This window comes from Neofelis nebulosa, chromosome 14 (genome assembly GCF_028018385.1).
Source record: "Neofelis nebulosa isolate mNeoNeb1 chromosome 14, mNeoNeb1.pri, whole genome shotgun sequence".
NCBI lineage: Eukaryota > Metazoa > Chordata > Mammalia > Carnivora > Felidae > Neofelis > Neofelis nebulosa.
In genome coordinates this window covers 41,518,970-41,534,345 of record NC_080795.1, presented here as the reverse complement: position 1 = coordinate 41,534,345, position 15,376 = coordinate 41,518,970, and the positions used below count along the sequence as shown (strand labels likewise).

The 15,376-nt window shown below is 38.3% G+C and overlaps 1 protein-coding gene across 4 annotated transcripts in view; it reads right to left on the bottom strand.

Moving 5' to 3' along the window:
• Window positions 1-10: 10 nt before the first annotated feature.
• INTS8 (integrator complex subunit 8) overlaps window positions 11-15,376 on the bottom strand; it is a 53,514-nt gene continuing 38,148 nt past the window's right edge. For all 4 annotated transcript variants that reach the window (XM_058698604.1, XM_058698606.1, XM_058698607.1 and 1 more), the window contains 11 exons: window positions 14,434-14,618; window positions 13,992-14,025; window positions 12,455-12,511; window positions 12,297-12,358; window positions 9,586-9,704; window positions 8,655-8,758; window positions 7,839-7,889; window positions 5,795-5,868; window positions 5,650-5,714; window positions 5,474-5,517; window positions 11-202 (listed from right to left, as the gene is read on the bottom strand). In XM_058698604.1, the coding sequence (XP_058554587.1) occupies window positions 86-202; window positions 5,474-5,517; window positions 5,650-5,714; window positions 5,795-5,868; window positions 7,839-7,889; window positions 8,655-8,758; window positions 9,586-9,704; window positions 12,297-12,358; window positions 12,455-12,511; window positions 13,992-14,025; window positions 14,434-14,618 (912 nt within the window). In that variant the 3' untranslated portion in view covers window positions 11-85. The remainder of the gene's footprint in view (window positions 203-5,473; window positions 5,518-5,649; window positions 5,715-5,794; window positions 5,869-7,838; window positions 7,890-8,654; window positions 8,759-9,585; window positions 9,705-12,296; window positions 12,359-12,454; window positions 12,512-13,991; window positions 14,026-14,433; window positions 14,619-15,376) is intronic.

Genomic DNA, 15,376 nt, shown 5'->3' with positions numbered 1-15,376 from the left:
TGTAAATATGTATTATATAATCTAATACTGTTTATTTTTAGCCCATTGTTTAAAAAATAAAAATTAAAAATTTTTAACTAACTGTTTAAAAGTAAAGTTTTGCCATTGCTTGGAGAAACTTTTTTTTCCTTCTCTGCGCTGCCAGCTGTAACACTTCTTCTGGGTTGCTTGCGTTCAATTCTGTCTGACCGATGGCTTTGATCTTCCAAAACAGAAAGGTGATGTTATTACAGGTGTGGTCAAAAACAAAGTCTTGCTAGTATACATAATACAAAACTACCTACATGCTAACAAAGTCAACTGTAAATGATGGGAGGTGTAGAAGAAATTAACAAAGACAGACTCAGAGCCACTCTTAAAGATCAAATGCCTAGCCACTGTTCATGGAATTACAGTAGGTTCCCCCTTATCTGAAGTCCAGCATGGTCCAGAAGATGATCCTCCTCCTAACAGGTCTCAGAGTCAAAAGTAATCTAATGCTTTACCGCAATGCCTACATCATTCACCTCACATCATCCCAAGAAGAGGGAGTACAGGGGCGCCTGGGTGGCGCAGTCGGTTAAGCGTCCGACTTCAGCCAGGTCACGATCTCGCGGTCCGTGAGTTTGAGCCCCGCGTCAGGCTCTGGGCTGATGGCTCGGAGCCTGGAGCCTGTTTCCCATTCTGTGTCTCCCTCTCTCTCTGCCCCTCCCCCGTTCATGCTCTGTCTCTCTCTGTCCCAAAAAATAAATAAAAAACATTGAAAAAAAAAAAAAATTTAAAAAAAAAAAAAGAAGAGGGAGTACAATATTTTGATATTTGTAATAATATTTGTAACATTTGTAACAATATTTTTAATAATTTATTACATAAATATCTATATATAGGGTTCAGTACTCCCTATGGTTTCAGGCATCCACCTGGGTCTTACAACATATCCCCTGTGGATAAGAAAAGACTATCTACAGGAACATTAATTCATGTAAGTTTATTTGACTAAAAATACCAGCAAATAAGCTCTACATATCATCCAACACATTTTTACAGTTAATTAAGGCTCCTACAAAATAGTTTGAAAAATCAAAATTCATGTTCCAGGAGAGGCTTTACTTTTTTAATATGCAAAAACAGGTAGTTGCTCAGCATTATGATAGCCTATATAAGTGGTTCATTTCTTTCATAATTAGAATACCTCAGCCTACTAAAAATCTATAGTATAATCTGCCAAAGAGCATTTTGTTAGAATGTATTTTAGGATTTTAGAATTACCTTTAGATTAAAAGGCAATCTACATCTTTAGATAAAAAAAGAAAGAAGCCCAGGGGTGCCTGGATTGCTCAGATGGTTAAGTATCCAACTCCTGGTGTCAGGTCATTATCTCACAGTTCAGGAGTTCCAACCCCATGTGGGGCTCCACACTGACCATGTGGAGCCTATGGGGATTCTCTCTCAAATAAATCATGTATTTTTTAAAAAGAAACCCTATTATAACTTCTTTAAACAACAAAGACTAACCGTCAACACCGTTTCAACATGAAGGAGTGCATGTGGAAAAACCTAGTCATAGGATATATGACTAAAGAATGATTTCCAACAGATAAAATAACACAAAGATGACTGGCTATAAAAATCCAAAGTATAAGACAGAAGTTGGAATTGGAGCCAGAGATTTGAGAGAAATAATGTACACTGTGGGTAGTTAAACCCATGAGTGGATGAGACTACCTAGGGAGAACGTAGGGCAATCTGAAAATAACCAAAGGACTAAACTCTGAGGAAACCAAGATTAAGGGGGAGACAGAGGGAGATGCTCATGAAGAAAAGGACAGAAGAAAAGGCAGAAGAGTCAGTGAAAAAAATTGAGAGAAAATAATGTCAGGGAAGCCAAAGGAATAAAGAATTTTAAGAAGTGAGATGTCAACACGATAAAGACTGAAAAGCATCCACAGACTTTGATATTGGTGATCCTTGAGAGAACTGTTAAGAGTGATAACAGCAGGGGCGCCTGGGTGGCGCAGTCGGTTAAGCGTCCGACTTCAGCCAGGTCACGATCTCGCGGTCCGTGAGTTCAAGCCCCGCGTCGGGCTCTGGGCTGATGGCTCGGAGCCTGGAGCCTGTTTCCGATTCTGTGTCTCCCTCTCTCTCTGCCCCTCCCCCGTTCATGCTCTGTCTCTCTCTGTCCCAAAAATAAATAAAAAACGTTGAGAAAAAAAAAAAAATTAAAAAAAAAAAAAAAAGAGTGATAACAGCAGAAGTCAAATTACAATGGGTCGAGAGCTTCACAGAACTGGGCAGAGAAGGGACAAGGGAAGTAGAGGTACAGTCAAGGATGAAATAGTTTATAAGCTATGGGAGAGGCTGACAATACAGGAGAGGAGACAACTAATTAATGGTCACTGAACAGGTTGAATCAAAAGCCTAAAAACTTGCCTTCATCAAGGAGTAACATTACCAACAATAGTCAAACTATGGAGAGGGCCCAAATGTCCATTGACTAATGGACAAAGATAATGGTGTGTGTGTGTGTCTGTGTGTGTATACACGTGCACACACACACACACATACATATATATACATACACACACACACACACACACACAGATATACATATATACGTACAATGGAATAATCGGCCATCAAAAAGAATGAAATCTTGCTATTTGCAACGACACAGAGCTAAACTGTATTATGCTAAGTGAAATCAGAGGAAAAATGCAACAGGATTTCACTCATGTGGAATTTAAGAAAAACAGATGAATATAAGGGAGGGGAAGAAAAAAAAGAGGGAAACCATAAGAGACTCTCTTTTTTTAAGTTTATTTTGAGGGGGGGGAGGGGCAGAGAGAGCAAAAGAGAGAATCCCAAGCAGGCTCAACACTGTCCACGCAGAGTCTGATGTAGGGCTCAATCTCATGAGCTGCAAGATCATGACTTGAGCCAAAATCAAGAGGCAGGTGCTTAACCAACTAAGCCATCCAAGCACCCCAACCATAAGAGACTCTTAACAATAGAGAACAAACTAAGGTTTGCTGGAGGGAGGTGGGTGGGAGGTGGGCTTAGATGGGTGATGGGTATTAAGGAGAGCCTTGCTGGGTGTTGTATGTAAGTGATGAATCACTGAATTCTACCCCTGAAACCAATATTGCATGTATGTTAATTAGAATTCAAATAAAAATTTGGGGGGAAAAAATATACACACCTCTATGTTTATGTTTATAGCAGCATTATCTATAATAGCCCAATTAAGGAAACAGCCCAGTGTCCATTGACTGATGAATGGATAAAGATGATGTGGTATGTGTGCATATGTGTGTGTGTATGTATGTATATGTGTATATACATATACATATATGTATACATATGTGTGTGTGTGTGTGTATATATATATATATATATGTATAATACAATGGAATATTAGCCATAAAGAATGAAATCTTGCCATTTGCAATGATGTGGATGCAGCTAGAGAGTAATATGCTTAGTGAAATAAATCATAAATACCATACGAAATACCTCACATGTGAAATTTAAGATACAAAACAAATGATCAGAGGGAAAATAGGGAAAAGAGAGAGAGGCAAACCAAGACACAGACTCTTAATTATAGCAAATGGATGGCTACCAGAGGAAAGGTGGGTGAGGGATGGGTAAAAAAGATGGGGATTAAGGAGTGCACTTACTGTGATGAGTTCATTATACACCTGAAGATAATATTACATTGTATGTTAACTAAGTTGAATTTAAGTAACTTAAAAAACCAAATACCCTTTCCTCCCTTAATAAATTTCCTTTAAAAAAAAAAAAAAAAGTAACATAACCTCCTACTAAGAGTACACTTAACAATGAGCACAGAGGTAGAATTTTAAGGAGGGATTTGAAGCTGGTACTTATAAGGCCACAATTCCCAAAACTACAACTCCCATGTGGACAGGAGCTGATAGTCTTTTCTGGTCTATTCCAAACACAGGCAAGGAAGTACGGAACAGGGAGAAAGGAGAGGGGGCTGAACACAGGAAATGTCTAAAATAGTCCCTGAAAAGAAAGCAGACCACTGACTGCTGGCCCATAACACAAAAGAGATAAGAAGCCAGCTAAGCTTTGAGACCACGGTTTGGTAATGGCACCACAGTTTATATGGTGGCAGGATTTTTTCCAACCAAACTCAGTGGCTCGGGGAAAAAAGCAAAATTTTTGAACCGATTCAGGGTTGGAATATTTCCAGGTGAAATGAAAGACAAAAATGCAAAGATGCTGAATCCATCTTTTTCCTTTTCCATCTTCTTTTTCCTTTTGATGAGCGAAAGCAACAAGAAAAATTATCTGTGGTGATACTGATGCAGCAAGTATTAGTCAAGTAAAAATGGCCATAAATTTATAATGCTTTGGGGCACCTGGGTGGCTCAGTCCGTTAAGCACCTGACTCTTGATTTCGGCTCAGGTCATGATCTTACGGTTTGTGAGTTTGAGCCCCGTGTTGGGCTCTGCGCTGACAGTGTGGAGCCTGCTTGGTATTCTTTCTCTCCCTCTCTCTCTAAATAAACACTAAAAAATTTTAGAATACTTTGGCTTATAAGTCAAACTTAAAAACAGATAACTCATCTATCAATAACTACTGAGCATCTATAATGTACCAGGCACCATTCTAGGTATCAGCTATGACAAAGCCAAGTTTTTGGTGGGGAAACAGCCAATAAATTAGCAAATATATAGTATGTCAGATGTAAATCAGAAGTATAATGGAGGACATTTTCAAAAGGGAAATGAGAAAAAGAGTGTTGGAGGAAAAAGGGTAGAGAAAGACATGGCTATTTTATAAGATGCTCAGGAAATGATCACTAAGATGACATTTTTTTTTTTTTTTAATTTCTTCTTTTTAAACATTTATTTCTGAGAGAGAGAGAGAGCGAGCACGAGCAGGGGAGGGACAGAGAGACAGAGGGAGACACAGAATCTGAAGCAGGTTCCAGACTCTGAGCTGTCAGCACAGAACCCAACGTGGGGCTCAAACCCATGAACTGTGAGATCATGACCTGAGTGGAAGACTAAGATGACATTCCAGGAGACCTGAGGGAAGTTAAAGAATGTTTATGGAAAATAAAATTTCAAAAGCCCTTCAGGTGGTGAATGTTTTCAGCATGTTCAAAGAACAATAGGGCTAATAGCGTAACAAAAGTTAGCAAGAAAGTCGGATGGGCAGCTAGAGGTCATATGCAGGCTTGTAAGCTATTATAAAGACTTTGAGGTTATAGGAGATGGGAAACCATTCAAAGGTTTGGAGCAGAGAGAGGATGTGATCCAATATTTTAAAATAAAAGAGAGATAAAGCTCTAGATGAAAACAGGTCTGTTAAAAAGCAAACACTGATAACCAAAATCTGGCAGTAACTAGGCATACAAAATCTTTTTTTGGGGGGGTGGGGGGGTCCAAATCTTAACGACGGTTTAAAATCAGGGAAATTAAGTGTATTACTGAAGAAAGGCATAAAATAACTTACCGCAATTTGTCTTTTATCAGTTTCTCCTCTTTTATGATGAAGATCTAAACAAATCAGTTAAGAATAAATCTGATATTATTAAGTACCATGACAAAATCTCAACTGTTTATTTACAGTACTTTTTTAATTTACAGAAGTGAACTGTCCTAATATCACATATGTTGATGGAAGGATACAGGTCAAGTATTCCAAAATGGTAACGTCCCATATGTAGTCATAGTAGGAGTCCATAGCATCATGACTGAAAAACAGATTTTAGTTACTTCCTCTTTATTAAGCAGAAAAATTTCAACTTCATTTTATTTTAAAAATCATTCATACCTGTTTTGTTCCTGCAATGATTTAAAGGCTGTTTTGTAGTCAATTTCTCTGAGGAACTGACATAAGATTGCCACCTACATAAACAAAGAAAATGATTTAACGTAACCAGTGTCAACAAGGACTCTCCTGATTTGGGAGGCCTAATTTTTTTTTTTTTTTTTTTTTTTAAAGTTTATTTCTCTTAGTAATCTGTACACCCAGCATGGGTTTGGCTCTTTTGACTGAGCCAGCCAGGTGCCCCTGGGAAGGGCAATTTTTAATGATTCTTACATCAAGAACGCACTAAAGAGGGCTGGCAGATCATACTGAGTAGATCAGCTCATAATTATGGATCCCATCTAATTTTTAATTGCAAAAACCTTTACGTACGCATCTGCCTATTTAAAAAAATTTTTTAATGTTTATTTTTGAGAGGAAAGAGACAGACTGCAAGTGGGGAAGGAGCAAAGAGAAAGGGAGACACAGAATCTGAAGCAGGCTTCACGCTCTGAGCTGTCAGCACAGAGCCCGACACAGGGCTCGAACTCACACACCAGGAGATCACGACCTGAGTCAAAATCAGATGCTTAACCGACTGAGCTACCCAGGTGCCCCTGTCTGCCCAAATTTTAAATGAATGATCTAAATCATAAATTTTTAGAGCTTTGTCCATTTTAAAAGCCCATTCAAAAAACTAAAAGGAATGGAAAACTGCGAAACAAAAGTATTACATAATGCCTTTCAAGGACATACAGAACCTGCAATCAGACCTGTCACAGCTAGTCCATTTCTCCACCCTCAGTCTCTGGCAACTGCTAATCTACATTCTGATTATAGATTTGCCTATTCTGGACATTTCATATGCATGAAATCATAACAACAAGGCCATGTGTACCTGGCTTTTTTTCACTCAACCTAATACTTCCAAGATTCACCCCTGTTGTAGCATGTATCGGCACTTCATTTGTTTCTCTGGCTAAATAATATTCCACCGTAGGATCTACCAAATTTTATTTATCCATTCCTCAACTGATGGACATCTGGGTTATTTCAACTTTTTGGCTATTATGAGTAACGCTACTGTGAACATTCGTGTGCAAATTTTTCTGTGGACATGTTTTCAATTTTCTTGGTTACAAACCTAGGGATGGAACTGTTAGGTCTAGGTCACATGGTAATTTTATGCTTAAATTTTTGAGGAACTGCCAAATCGTTTGGCAGGTCATGCCATTTTATATTCCTACCAGCAACATATGAAGGTTACAATTTCTCCACACCTTCACCAATACTGGTTACTATTTTTTTTAAGTTTATCTTCAGAGAGAGAGAGAGTGTGGCTGCACAAGTGGGGGAGGGGCAGAGGGAGAGACAGAATCCCAAGCCGGCTCTGTGCCATCAGCACAGAGTGCGACATGGGGCTTGAACCCACGAGCCATGATTATCATGACGTGAGCTGAGATCAAGAGTTGGATACTTAAGTGACTGAGCCACCAAGGCGCCTGCCTTTCAACTACAGCCATTCCATTAAGTGTGAAGTGGTACCTCATGTGGTGCTGATTTGTATTTCCCTAGTGACTCACATGCATATCGACTCTTAAATATTAAAAAAAAAAAAAAAACCCACACACCTTAAAAATGCTTCTTTTCCATTTAGAAGGTTCTAAGACCAATGTTTTCTAATTCATACTTTCATTTTAGTTAAAATTTCCTAGAAAAAAAATTAAGGGGTGCCTGGGTGGCTCTGTTGGTTAAGCATCCGACTCTTGGTTTTGGCTCTCTGGTCATGATCTCATGGTTTCATAAATTTGAGTCCCACACTGGACTCTGGGCTGACAGTGTGGAGGCGGCTTGGGATTCTCTCTGCCCTTCCCCTACTCACACTGCTTCTCTCTCAAAATAAATTAAAAAACTAAAAAAAAAAAAAAATTTAATATGCCAAATTCTTAAACACCGTAAACTTAAGCAATTATGGTAAAGAAAATAAAGGCGATTTCCCAGTCCAATGCTTTATATTTACTGCAAATTCCAATATACATGAAAATAAACCAACATATCATAAACTAACCTGTGTGTGGCAATTCAGCAAAGAACAGCATTTTATCATTCGTTTTATTACCTACAAAAACAAACCCTGATTATTTTCAAAAACTAGTTAACACCAGTTGTAACCAATGCACTGCTCTGATGTGGAATGGCAACAGTGGTGAAAACTGTGCGTATGTGGGAACAGCAGGTATAAAAAACTCCGCTTTTTGCTCAATTTTGCTGTGAATCTAAAAATGCGCTGAAAAATAGAATTTTCAATTAAAAATAACACATTACTAAAATATTTAAGATCTAACTTAAAAGCCACGTATTATAATCTACCATTTAATAGATTCTGACACTGATGGCATAAAACAGAGGAAAGAGTTATACGTATAAAAGAAAATGAAATAAATTTGAGATTTAGGAGAGAGAATCACTGTCTTAAAGGCTGAATGGATTTCAGTGAGAGCCATCATAAAGAAAAGAGGATACTGAGGATTTGGGCTTGGTCAACTTAAATGGCTGAAGAAGGTGTTTGGTATTTTGGCGTGTGTGTGTGTGTGTGTGTGTGTGTGTGTGTGTGTGTGTGTGTGTTTTCATGTATGTGAGAAAAGGGCATCAGGAGGGAGACTGTAAAGTAAAATGCTGAAATCAGTTTTGGACAGGTTGAGTTTTAGGTGTTTTGAGAAATCAAAGCAGCAATTATCTATGGGCACTGGAAATATGGAGAGCAATCAGGTCTAGAGCATTCAATTTACCTCATATATGGAAATGAATCAGCTCACCCAAAAGGGGCCTGGGAAAAAGGAACATGTAAAGGTAGACAAGAAAGAGAGCCCACGAGACAACTTACCTGGTCTGTATAAACATCAGGAGGCACAGCCTTATTGAAGAAATCAGAACACACGGCTCCTGCCTGTAGGTAATAGTGAAGAGCTGCCGAATACTGGTTTGTTGCTGAAGCAGAAAATAATAGAGAATGACCTAACATTAGACATAACGGCCAGAAAGACAAACATGGACTCTTTTGTGAAGAGCAGGGTATGATTACTTCATGAGTTGACAAAAGCAGATTCAAACCACAGGGCTAGGGATAACACTTATCTGGGACAACACAGAAAAATCACATTTTTTAAAACTACTTTAAAAGAATATATTCCTTGCTTTCTAAAACTGATGAGCCAAAAATTTAGCACAGACTTCTTGTCAAACTTAGTACTGGAGGTATTTGTTTCCCAAATGCCCATACTAGAAACATACCTGAATTTTCTGACGTAGTTTAGAATCAGTAAATCTATTTTAAACATAGATATTAAGATCTTGATAACAAATTCTTTGGAGGGTCAGGATGAAAATGAGCATTAAAACTGGCAATTTTCAGGGGCACCTAGGTGGCTCAGTCGGTGGAGCATTTGACTATTTTGGCTCAGGTCATCATCTCATGGTTCGTGGAAACAAGCCCCGTGTTGGGCTCTGCACTGAGTGTGGAGCCTGCGTGAATTCTCTCTTGCCCTCTCTCTCTCTGCCCTGCCCCTTCCCCACTCACACACACACACACTCTCTCAAAATAAATAAACTTAAAAAAAAAAACGTAGTCAACATAAAAATTCGAAGTATCTGAACCAAAGGCACAATACAGAAAATGAATATATAGCAATGTATCTAGGAAGAATAGACATCAAAAACAAGACCAGTTTAATAACTATTAGGAAAAATATGTATTTATTTTCACTTCTAAAAGTGCTACAAAAACAAAATGCAAAACAACCATACATCTCACTTACCAAAATAAATGTCTGCCTGAATAATTAACCAGGAATGGTTGTTTGGACTTATACTGAGGGCATACCGAACTAGCTCTTTCACTGTGATTGCCACAGCTTCAAAGTCCACTGACTGGAGGCTTTAAAAAAAAAAAAAAAAAAAAGACAACGAACATTAATCTCTATTTTGCAACTTCAAATTCCATGCACATTTATTAAAAACAAAAAGAGTTAGCCAAAATTTAAGTGACCATAAATATAATGCCAATTATTAGTAAAAGTAGTTTATTAAAACTGTAACAGCTGAGTCCAGTAAGTATGAAGTGTGATAAGCTTCACTTTTTATAAGAAGTTGAAAACAAATCTGATTTTTGTTCCTTTTTTCCCCCCAAATGTCACTCTTAAAGGGCCTGAATACTAACAATACTATGCAGCCTCGAGTCCACCTTATGACTTCTAGTGAGAATAACAAAGTCCCCTGGATTAGAGGCTTCACTCGGCCCTCACAGGGTCGGGGGCTACCTGTGGCAAGTGTACTACTTGAGTATATTCAAGTGCCTGTAAAGAAGCAGAGGAGGGGAGGGAACGGGGCCAGCCGCTGTGAGCCTCGTCAAACCTGGAAGTCCTGTGATACAGAAGTAGAGGATGGAGCTGTAAGGATAAAAGCCAGCCCAGCACACAAGAAACAAAGCTCACAGTGCCTATCTCCCGGAAGCAGTAAGGCACAGAGGTAGAGAACGTAGGCTCTGGATTCAGACACATAAAAGGTTCAAGTCCTAGCTCTGTCGCTTACAAGGTGAACTTGGACAAAGTCCTCCTGTTGCCCCAGAGTTAGATCTAACCATAATTCACCAATGTTCCCAGTGTAGTGGGAACAGAACTGTGGTATTATTAGCAAATACTCAATTATTCATTTACAGCTAAATGAGTTAAATTGGTTTGTGATTTTACAGAAATTTATAAAATGTTAACAAGAATTGGATCTACATATCAAACAACTGATCTTAACATAGTAATGCTCAATCCATACCATTCTCACACTATTCTTAGAGTTAATAAAAACTCGTGCTCAAGAGAAATACTTTTTCTTTTCAAACATTTAGTCACATTTTCTCTGTTGTCAACTTACATTAAAGTAACTTTATCACGAAGGTAACAGTTAAGCCTATTACAAGCCAGTCCTTATAAACACCTACCTTGGAAACGTATTATTTTATTTAATCCTCACAAATCTGAGGTAGATACTCTTCGTATATCCATTTAATAAATGAGGAAACTAGCAAAGAAAGCAACTTATACAGGGTTTGATACCAGGTAAGTGAAGAAGAGGCTGGGACTCAAACTCCACCAATCTAGCTCAGAGCCTCTATGGTAAACTATTCTTTTGCCTCATTTATAAACACACACTGAAAATCAACCATTGGGATAAAGAAGCAACACCCCAGAGATGCTACCAACCATCAGTTAGGCAGAAGGATCTCTATCTGATTTTTGGACTGCTATGTAACATACTAAATATTACAGAAAAACCTGCAGTCAGAGAACCTGGCTGGCCCTGTCAGTAGAGCACATGACTCTTCTCATTTGCAAATTTGAGCCCCATCATGGATGTAGAGATTACTTAAAAATAAAATCTTAAAAAGAAATCTGCAGTTACAATGTCATTTAGGATGCACATTTGCTTCTGAAGCATGGTGATCCTTTGGGAAACAAGCCTCAATATGAGGTCACTCACTCACTTTTGACCTTCCAAGCCTCTATAGGAGATGCACAACTGCTTTCAATCTCTAGGATTAAGATGAAAGCAAATTACTCTCATTCTATTGCCTGCTTATCTACCTACTAAAATCTTTTCTTCTTCAAAGATGCCACTAAGGGCAATAAAATAAGGCCTAGTCCTGCCCTTCAGGCACAAAGTAAAAAAAAAAAAAAAAAAAAATTGGGGGTAGGGAGGATAGGAAAAGTAACTTTTAGGAGGGAAGAAATGGGACTCTTGAATGAGAAGTTGCTATGTGTAGGAAAAGAAATATGTAAATGGTTTCTTCTTCCAGAAAAAGAACGTTTTCTTCTCCCCATATTACTGTGCTTTTCAGGAGATGAAAGAAAGAGGGAATATTTCTTAAAGTATCCAAGAACTTCTTAGTAACTAAAAGGGGTTGGGACCCTCTGACAGTCACAGTGTTAGAAGAGACCTACAAAGAATAATTATAAAGAAGTCATTTTCGGGACGCCTGGGTTAAACAGCCGACTCCTGGTTTTGGCTCAAGTCATGACCTCACAATTCACCAATCCTGCATCAGGCTCCACATTGACCTGTGCTGACAGCACAGAGCCTGCTTGGGATTCTCCCTGCTCTCTGTCCCTCCCCCACATGCACACTATCTCTCAAAATAAACTTTTTTTATTGATGCCCTTTTCATATAGATATTTATAAAAGAGGTAAGATGAAGGAACCCTAACAGAAGATCGTTTTTGCCTCGATGCTCTAACTCTACCCACTGACAAGTCATCAGGACCACTTAGGGATCTTTTGTTCAACTTAAGGCTGGTGTACCTTAGCTCTTAGAGTTATGCCTTATTCATTTTTAAGAAATAATTACTGCAACAGAGAAATGAAGTTGGCTGTAGAATCCTTATAGATTGCAGCCTTTTAGTGAAATTATTCAAGATTATCTGTATCAGGATGATCTCTAAATACATAAAAAATAAATTCAAGCTATAATACTTCTTACTTTGGGATGGAGGATGGCCAAATAGAAATGTGTTCAGCTGTAATATCGTTCACGATGTCCTCCTAGAAAAAAAAAAAAAAAAAGTGATTTTTAAGTTGATTTTTTTTTAAAGGAAATTTCTTTTGAAGATTTTTTTAATGAAATTATGAAATACTGACCCGAACATTGTGAAGTTTCACAAAGAGTGATAAAATAATAGTCAAAACCAAAGGTTCCTATGAGAAAGAAAATACAGAATCATTAAATACTATATATGTTTAACATTCCTCCTGTCAACCTCAGGGATACCAAGGATTTTTTTTTTTTTTTTTTAATGTTTATTTTTGAGAGAGACAGTGTGAGTGGCAGTGGGGCAGAGAGAGGGAGAGACACAGAATCTGGAAGTAGGCTCCAGAACCTGAGCCAAAGTTAAATGCTTAACCAACTGAGCCCCTCCAGGTGCCCCCCCACACACAAAATCAAAAGACTTTCTGTCAAAAGACTCTAGGGAGCCTGGGTGGCTCAGTCAGTTAAAAGTCCAACTTCAGCTCAGGTCTTGATCTCACGGTTCAGAAGTTCGAGCCCTGTATCAGGCTCTGTGCTGACAGCACAGAGCCTGTTTCAGATTCTGTCTCCCTCTCTGCCTCTCCCCCACTTAGCCAGCATGCACACGCACTCACTCTCTCAAAAAGACATTTAAAAAAAGATTCTTTCACTTTTGAAATCTACCATCTGCTTTAGTTTAAAGCGCACACTACAGGTCAACTTTATTTTTAATCTCATGAAAGAAGTCACAGCACACAATTACACAAAAATTAGCATATTTAGGTGACTGGCTTATGGTGCTCAACTCCTCAAATGACTTTTGAAATTGAGTAAATACATCTCTTTCCAATTAGTACTTCCAGCTAGCTCTAAAAAAATCAAATTTTTATTCCTTAAAATAATACTTAAAGGATGGAATCTAGGTTACGTCAGTAAATAAGTGTAACATTAATCCTATCATCAAAAATTAAGGCTAGGCTTCACACATCCTGCCCTATTATGAAAACTTCCTTAAAATTAAAAAAATACCTCCTTTGGGGCACCTGGGTGCCTCAGTCAAGCGTCTGACTCTTGGTTTCAGCTCAGGTCATGATCTCAGTGTTTCATGAGTTTTTTTTTTTTTTTTTTTTTTAAATTTTTTTTATTTTTGGGACAGAGAGAGACAGAGCATGAACGGGGGAGGGGCAGAGAGAGAGGGAGACACAGAATCGGAAACAGGCTCCAGGCTCCGAGCCATCAGCCCAGAGCCTGACGCGGGGCTCGAACTCACGGACCGCGAGATCGTGACCTGGCTGAAGTCGGACGCTTAACCGACTGCGCCACCCAGGCGCCCCTCAGTGTTTCATGAGTTTGAGCCCCGTGTCAGGCTCTGCTCTCACAGTGCAGAGCATGCTTGGGATTCTGTCTCCCTCTCTCTCTGCCCCTCCCCCACTCGTGCAGTCTGTCTCTCTCAAAACAAACTTAAAAAAAAAAAAAAAAAACCTAATTATTCACTAACACATGTTAAGATAAATGCAAAATAAACCTCTCCATTTAGACCATCCCATCTTCAGAAATGATCACTGAAGATAATGAGCACATCATACAGAGAGAGCACTTAAACAACCAGCATTTAAGCACTCAGTCATATTTTACAAAAATGAGAATTAGATAACTTTTAATGAAACTTACCCGTAATTTTTTGATAAAAGAAAGTAGTTCACTCCTACAAAAAACAAATTTTGTACATATTTACTATCAGAAATTAAAAAGAAAGTAAATTATAGGTGAAGGTTTATACCTAACTCTCCAATTCTGCATGTATGAAAGAGTATAACATTCTATTGTCATAATAACCTAATACAATTTCTTCTGTCTTAATCACATATGACTTCTTCAGTACTATGCAATCATAGACATCAACGACTTTGAACTCCAGTAGATATTAAATGGTTAACAATCTCTTAAAATAACATATAAATAAGAGGTATTTCCAAAGGTGGCCATGTTAGTCCATCAGAGATCAGCACCAGAGAACTCTTACACTGTCCATCTTTAGGATATACAAGGATAATGGTAGATGTTCTTGAAACAGTACAAAGTGAGTACAAAAAATAAACTGATAGAAACGTACCGGTACATTATACCTAATGTAGATTCCCTCTGCTTTATTAAACTAACTCTGCCATCATTTCCTCGTTTGTGTTGACTGGATACACTACAGATCTGAACAACAACTTCCCAAAGGTCTTTAGCAGTCCGTCTACTTTCTTTAGGGCCTGGAAGTTCTTTGCATGTAGCTGCTAAAAGCTGTCCAAGCTGTAACACGAAAAACAGAAAATACACAAAAGATAATCTGTAATATACGTGTAAGTTCTATTTTAAGGTGCACTTGAAGAAAGGATAGTGGCCCAAACATACCAACACGTATGTTATGCTATACCTTCCATCCAACCATGGAGGAATTTAAAGTTCACTGTCTAACAGACTGGAATCTGACTGGGGAAGAGGATGCTCTGGTTCTGCCACATTATAAAGCTCACTGTTTCCTTCAATAAAAGTCTAATCAGGGCAAAAACAAGTATAGTCTAATAAGAACAAAACTGAGACAATGCAAAGAGGTATGTGATTTATTAAGAGTGTGTGTGGGAGGGGCACCTAGCTAGTATATAGCATGATCCCACTTAAGAAGGGGGCAGGGTATGTGGTGTATGTAATGGGAAGTATATATACACACACAATGTTAACTGTGGTAAAAGCCCAGAGGTGCAATTAAAATAGTGCTTTAACTTTACACACACTGTAATCATTTAAAAAAAAGTTGTGGTGGGGGAGGTGGTGCAGCTGGGTGGCTCAGTCAGTTAAGCATCTGACTTGGGCTCGGGTCATGATCTCAGTTTGTGAGTTCAAGCCCCACGTCAGGCTCTGTGCTGACAGCTCCGAGTCTGGAGCCTACTTCCGATTCTGTGTCTTATTCTCTCTCTGCCCTTTTCCCACTTGTGCTCTCTCTCAAAAATAAATAAATGTAAAAAAAAATTTTTTTTAATAAAAATAAATGTAAAAAATTCTTTTTTAAT